The 7,529-nt window shown below is 38.7% G+C and overlaps 1 protein-coding gene across 2 annotated transcripts in view; it reads right to left on the bottom strand.

Moving 5' to 3' along the window:
* Nox4 (NADPH oxidase 4) overlaps positions 1-7,286 on the bottom strand; it is a 146,239-nt gene extending 138,953 nt beyond the window's left edge. Inside the window, exons 1-2 of one of the 2 annotated variants that reach the window (XM_085841544.1) lie at positions 6,525-6,695; positions 6,338-6,433 (exon numbers count right to left, since the gene is read on the bottom strand). In XM_085841544.1, the coding sequence (XP_085697670.1) occupies positions 6,338-6,433; positions 6,525-6,534 (106 nt within the window). In that variant the 5' untranslated portion in view covers positions 6,535-6,695. Of the gene's footprint in view, positions 1-6,337; positions 6,434-6,524; positions 6,696-7,028 lie in introns of those variants that run through there. The other variant, XM_021166295.3, reaches the window with a different exon arrangement.
* Positions 7,287-7,529: the final 243 nt, after the last annotated feature.

A 7,529-nucleotide genomic window follows, 5' to 3' on the forward strand; every position in this document is an offset into this window, starting at 1 on the left:
ATTATTACCTGCTTTGCCATCTCAACAGTCCAATTAATAAAGAGTTATTCACTACAGGGGGATAAGACTGGCCTGAGAATAAATAGAGTAAATTGTGATCAGGCCATTGATTGGACGACCAACAGTAAACAAACCACTTCAACATTAATTTTCTCTTTTAGAAATTAAAAAAAAAAAGAAAAAGAAAAGAAAAGAAATCTACAATAAGGCATGCAAGTGCACAATGGACCATGGTACACAGCTGTAATCATTGTACTCAGAGGAAGGATAACTGCTCATAGTCAGTCAGTCTGTCTGTGCTACACAGTGACTCTGTCTGAAGCCATTGAGTCTCACACACACACACACAAAATCAAAACTCCCAACCCTAAAAATGTATGCCTTCCTATCTAGTATAAGCAGATAAAGAATATGTGATTGGTTTTAATGTGATATAATATAGAACTACATTATATAACCTCAATTGTCAATAACCAGGTTTTCACATTTCAACATCAACAAAAACACTTGCCTGAAAATATATTTTCTGAATTGAAAGCTCAATCCATGCGTGGCTAAGTCTAGACACTGACTTTTATATTTTGTGCAATAAAAAGGAAAAGTTAATTATTAAGCCTTCTTTGAAATTCAAAGAATGTATATTCTTCCTCAGCAGAATCAAAGCTGTGAACTAAAAATGACTCGAAAGCCCAGGGCTATTCATCTGGATACCTCAGACACCATGGGGAGCAGGCTGATAGCTACTTCCGAAAACGCTATGTTATAGCCCTAGGAATCAGAAGGTGGTCTTTAGAAATGCCATGCTTATATAACTCTACAAACTTAAAAAGAGTCAGAACACTCACAGCTTTTTCCCAACAACATGAAAATCTTAGGTAAGACTTTCCAAAGGAATAGAAAATCATCATCACTGCAGTAGATTTAAAATATATATATATATATATATATATATATATATATATATATTTATGGGAGAAAAGGATAAAAAAAGTAAGTTGCCATCATGGTACCAAGATAATAATTACAGAGAAAATAAATACTTTATATAAAAATTACTTTGTAGAGAAAAGAAAGTAGAAAGTCATGACAACTTGATCTATTACTAACAGATATATGCTTGGCTCACACTCAAATATTTATACCAATAAAATAGCATGTTTTACAGGGGATAGAAGCAAGAGCATCTTGTGTATTAGACAAGGACCATACCATGGAGATACGTGTCTAGCACATTTTGACCTTTAAGAGATAGATAGATAGATAGATAGATAGATAGATAGATAGATGATAGATAGATAGACAGACAGAGATATGTACTGGAGAGAAATTGTATTGAGTTTGGGAAATCTAACACTGCAAACAATGACTTAATATCCATAAAAAATAGAAAACTAATTTTCTCAGAGTGGCTCACAAGACATTGGTAATCATTAACGTGGAAAAATGAGTAACCACACTTCACCTTCCTTGAAATAAATGGAAACAGGTTTCATCTTAAATAGCCCATAGAATCCTTTATTTTAAGAGTTCCAGTGGGAGATGGATGACAGGGATTTTACTTATTAGCTTGTTTGGATGTTTATCTTGGCTTTCGCTTACACTTTGTTTTCTCTCGACCCATGTTAAGATTCCAAACTACACCTCGTGTCACAATTAAACATCTCCTGAGGAGTGCAAGATCTGATTAGCACATTAACTTGAGCATAAACCAGCCGTGACCATGGTGCCTCAGTCTGTATCAGACCCACCCAGTGACTAATAATCATAAGAACGCTATCAAAACAAATTAATCTCACCTTTTCTTAAATCTTCCAGTGCTTCAGATCTAATTTTCTCTGTTGTCAAAAGTTTATCAACCTTTAAATTTGTTCTAAGAAAAACCATCTGGCAATAAAAACAAACACTCCAGTGTTGAAAATTAGTGTTCCCAAAATTCTAATGAGCCCCCATCAACAAGTTCAGATACTGACACAGAACTCTGATGTTTCTTGTTCTGATTTGGTTTTGTTTGATTTTCTGGTTGGTTGGTTGGTTGGTTGGTTGGTTGGCTGGTTGGTTTTATGGTCCAGTTAAATAATTATATCCCACACCTTGCCACTCAGTGTCCAGAGAAAAGGAACTAGAAAGCCACCAAAATTCAGATACGTTTTTCTTTCTTTTTCTTTACCCCCCCCTTTTCTCTCTCTCTCTCTCTCTCTCTCTCTCTCTCTCTCTCTCTCTCTCTCTCTCTCTCTCTCTCTCTCTCTCTGTAGATTTAAGGGTGTGGTAGCATGTACCTTTCCCTCCTTTCCTGATAAACCATTCCATTGGTCCCCGAGGCATATATAACTGAGCTAATTGGTTGACCAGCTGTTGTTTTTAAGCAGAATGGTAAGGTTACCTGTATATCAAGGCAAGAATATTCTACCACCATGGCCTTTACTTGAAATGCCCAAAACAAGTCACTTGGTATACCTGGTAACCTGAAGGATAAACTGTGCCTAGGATCACCAAGAGATTGAAGTTTTGGGTTTTATGCTTATTAATTAATTAATTTTTGTTGTTGTTGTTCTTGAAGCAGGGCCCTACTATCACGCTGCTAGAGTTCAGGCAATCCACCTGATACAGTTTCTTAAGTAGCTGAGACCATAGGAAAACCAGACAGATGCCACAGACACCTGACTTCTAAATTTAAATTTAAAAGCTGATACTCATTTGTGTTATTAGACAATCTTCATGTATGTGTAGAGCATTTAGGTATATGAATCAGCTTCATAGCTGTAAGCTTTGTAAAAATCTAAATACTAGTCTACTATTTCTAATAACATTTTACTGAGTGAACAGTATATTATAATGTAAATGAGTGTAGCATACTGTATTACAAATAGTTTGTATGATAAACTGTCAAATATTACTTTGATATTTTTAATCATGGCTACATATCCAAAGAATGGCACTTTGCATTTATTTGGTTAAAGGTATTTTTTAATTAATTCCTGTAGCTTTTTTAACTTTGTCTTGTATCATATTTTTATTGATGAACACTGATGAGGAGGATATTAACCAACTGGATATGTACCTAAGATTAGCCAGTATAGAGCTTTAGAAAAATAGGTAATGAGGGAAGAGCTGAGAGGCCAGAAAACACTGTAACATTGACTCTGCCACCACCAAAGACATTTGAGCAAGCCCTACCGCGTTACTACTCTATATTTCCTCCTCCATAAGGCAAATAGAATAGCTTCCTAGCTGAAACAAACATTTTTCAAGTGCCTGACATACTATCAGAATAAATGAACTTTCATAGATAATCAGCTTCAATATAAAAGTAGGGATTTCAAACAATGACTAATAAGTAATACCTCCAGAGAGTTACATCTTTCTGTGAATAAGACATATCCAGTGGTTCCTTTCAGCTTATGAAACTAGACAACTGGGTTATATTTCATACATAAATGACAGCAATCGGATCACTTAATGGCATTATCAAAATGTTTGCAGAACAAATTTACTATTTCCTTTTGTGCCTTTTTCCCCTTTTTGTTTATATAAACACCATTGTGTTTGGGTACATGAGCTCATGCATTGATGTAGATACCAGAAGACACTGAGTGTCTGGCTCTATTAATCTCACTCCCATGAGACAGGGTCTCTCACTGACCTAGAGCTAGGCTAACACCAACAAGCCCCAGTGGTCCTGCTGTCTCTGCCTCCCACAGCAATGAAGTTATAGGAGCTTGTGGCCATTCCCCACTTTCGACTTGATGCTTGTGATCGGGCAAGTTTCAACTTCCACCTTCCATTTGTGTTTTATAGTAAAGTAAATTGATTTCTAGGACTACCACCATTTTTTTTAATCTAAAGATTATCAGAAAGTGACTTAAAACATCACAATACCTGGGTATCCCTCATCATTTCTACATTTCTGTCATGGTGGAACTCTTTCACCTGTACAGCTTTAAAGTTATTAAACAAGTGATATGCAAAAGATATAAAATGTGGAGACCAAAATGTATATTTTGGAATTAGTTATATCTCATCATCATGCTGTATTTGTCATGGAACAAAATGTAAATTCATTCCTTGTGAAACCATACCACAATCATTATAAGACTAGAAAGATAAGCCGAGGATGACTATCAACAAAAACACATTAAATCCTCCTTTACAAAGTAAATAGTAAAGGTATGGATGGAAGTCCTTGTTCATTAAACACCAATATGTAAGTTGAAATATCTATTGAAAATAGCTTAGGTAAACTACAGAACTCATAACAAGTAATGTTCAGAAAGCAACACGTGATAAGAAAGGTCACTCCTTTTTACAAGGAGTCTGGTGAAAATGTTGGTCCACCTGCTGTCACTAGTCATGAGTTTCATCAGTCTGTTTGCTGCACTTCTTTTTCCTCATCACCCATCTGAGCTTTTCATTCACATGGCCAGTCCCTGTCATGAATGCACAGCTCTTAGACATCTCTGTTCTATAACATCATTTGAGCAAAAGCACTAATGTCAAGTAACAGTAGAAACATGGAGCGTATTTTGAAGTGTCTTTAAAATGGGTTTGACTATATCTGTTCCTGTATGTACGGGCAAGTACACACCAGCTTAATCTTAGCTGATTTGTCAACAACAAATTACACAGCATCCAAATACATGAAAACCACCCTGTTGGATTCTAAACAAAATTAGCTTAGCTCCCTTTAAAAAGGAAACGTTTCTATTATGTTAAGAGTAAGACTCCAAAGTTGAGTTATGGCTTTTATAATTCTTAGATTTGGATAGTAACATAAGCACCCTGATCCAGAACAAACTCTGCCAGGGTAATTCTCACGTGATTTCTTACAAGTTGTTCACCGAGTGTGTTATGTATTAAGTAAAATAAACCTCATATTTAAAAACTTCTCACTTATTAATTCACTTTGAGTAGTGAGTTTTCAAGAAAGAGAATGAAACAGCTAGGAGTCCTTGGTAACTCATCAGAGAAATTCTTCTTAATCTGGTTATTAACCTACAATTATTTGATTGGTTTGTTTGCTTTGTGGGTTTTGGTTGCTGTTTTGCATCAGAGTGTAAGGCACTTGAAAAATAGTAAATACTTTATTCTCTGGGGCTATTTAGAAAGCAATTTGAAGAACAGTTCTAGTTAAATAGACCAAATTTAGATAGATGAGAAAGGACAAGCATTTTAATTTCAGAATCTTCAATAAGGGGGGGGTCTCTTTTTTCTTTTCTGAAACAATGTTTCTGACCCCATTAGTTAAAACTAGTGGTGTTAAATGTTAAGAAGATGTCACAATCAAGAGCTTTAATACAGTAATCTGTTTCAAAAATATCAATTAATTCAGTTGCAGCTTACTGCAGACTTGATATGTCCTAATCACTACACAGAGAACTAAGATTAAAAGATGAAAGTATGTAGTCCAATCATGAAAGTGAAGCTAGTTGCACTGAATTCAACTGAAGTGATTTTAAATAGTTACAATTTTATGAAAAAAAAAGCAGTAAGTGTCCTCTTTAGCATATGTTTTCCTCTCAGGTGATGATAAATCTGCAATTGTATAACACCTTTTATACTTTGTGTGGTTGCTTAGGAGAATTCAGTCTCCTTGTACAAAGTAAGATGTCCTGGAGGACCCTGCCATTTATAGGATCTAGTAAAGTAGAGAGAATTAGATGAGATGAGAAACAGAACAAAGAGAAATATCAACATGAAATAAACCAGGACAGAGTTTGTTTGATTCTGTCCTTAGACCAGAACCAGACCCGACCAATAACCTATGGCAACCAGCCAAGACTACTCAGAAATAAATAACAGCTCACTTTGTGAGAACTGTCAGTAAAAGAAAGCCAGTGCTGACATCCTCTGGACAGACTTGTGGGAAGGCAGAGAGCCTTGATAAGTCTAGACTAACAGTCTGTCATCAGCTGGTCCTCTGGGAGAAGCAAACCCTTCAGGGCTTGCTCACTGGTGCAGCTTGGGGAAAAAAAAAAGAAGGAGAAGAAAGAAGAAGAAGAAGAAGAAGAAGAAGAAGAAGAAGAAGAAGAAGAAGAAGAAGAAGAAGAAGAAGAAGAAGAAGAAGAAGAAGAAGAAGAAGAAGCCAGCAACTTCCCTCAAACTCTGATAGCCTGGTCTGACAGGTTCATTTACCTCAACTTAACAGATACTACTACCCTTGCTCCTTAAAGGGCCAAACTCAAGAAGCTTGACTGCTCAAAGAAACACATGTTTTTTTGTTTTTTTTGTTTTTTTTTAAGTTGACAGCAAATATTACTATGAGAACTGGGTGTACTGACAAAATCCTGTAGTAGTTTGTTGCCTTAAACCCACTCCACCAGGTCATCCCAGATTCACTTACGCCCAACATCTGGTGAATGTAGTAGTATTCTGGCCCTTGGTTGTACAGCAGGAAGGTTTTCCAGAAAAGTAGAACGTTTAGGGACAGCCAAATGAACTAGACCAGTCAAAGAGAAAGAAAAAAAATCAAAGTTAAAAAAAAAAAAAAGAAAAATAATTATCTGATAGAAGCCACACACAAGACTCACCTGGGTACATGCAATTTCAGAAAGCAGAAAGCATGCTCAGTCAGTAAGTGGAAAAGCTGCTCTGAGGACAACTCACCTGGCCTTACCCAGACCCTGCACTGAAATAAAGGTTGGTGGCAAATAGATCACTTAATCAGCTACACCTTACTTCCCCAACTCCAGTGCAAACTGAGAGTAAGAAAGTAGTAGCATTATCATGGCGCATGGGATGCCCAATATACGGAAGCAATTGGGAGAGCATAGGAAATGAGTGTTTGAAAAGCTCCCTTAGCTCCCCTTTCTTCCGCATTGGCTCCTCATCAATCTGTACTAAAGTTCCCTTGCATTGAGCAGGAAGTATTTCCAGGAATGCATAAAGTCATGGTTAGGTGAGAAAGTCAGAAAACTAAACCCCCAAACTTCCAATTCTCTCATCCCACCAGTGCACATTCTGAGAATGAATCAAACTGGCTGCAGCATAGACAGACAGACAGTCTGCCAGGCCAGCTTGGCCCTCCATCCTACCAGGCAGAGGTGTTTAACCCCTTCGTTGGCCAGCCAGCTCCTCCAGGACACCGCCATGCCGCCGGCGCGGGGGTGCTGCGCTCTGCTCCGTGCTTGGGACCGAAAGGAGCGATCAGTGGCCGGGGCAGCAGATCCAGGGGCGCCGCCTGCAGGGGAGCGGCGTGGTGGCGAGGGTCAAAAGCTGTACTGAGTCTGGAGGCCTGGCTGGAGGTCTCCACCCCGGCTCCCACCGCGCAGCTCCCTTGCCTCCCCACGCCCCCTGGCCCCGCGCGCCGCCCCGCGCCAGCCCCTTTGTCTCGCGCGAGCCTGTTGTTGTGGCGGCCGTTCAGGACGTCCCGGGTGGGAAGGTGGAGGCGTCCCCTGCAGCCTCCAGCTGGGCCTGTCCAGCTGCAGACAAGTCCCAGATGTGAGAACGGGAATCGGAAGCTTGGGGACGCTCTTTGCATCCCGTGGCGCATACACCCTACTTCCTAGAATGGTTATGCACCACCACCGCCACCA

Source organism: Mus caroli, unplaced genomic scaffold (assembly GCF_978045245.1).
Source record: "Mus caroli unplaced genomic scaffold, Mus_caroli_1 scaffold_8, whole genome shotgun sequence".
NCBI classification, from domain to species: domain Eukaryota; kingdom Metazoa; phylum Chordata; class Mammalia; order Rodentia; family Muridae; genus Mus; species Mus caroli.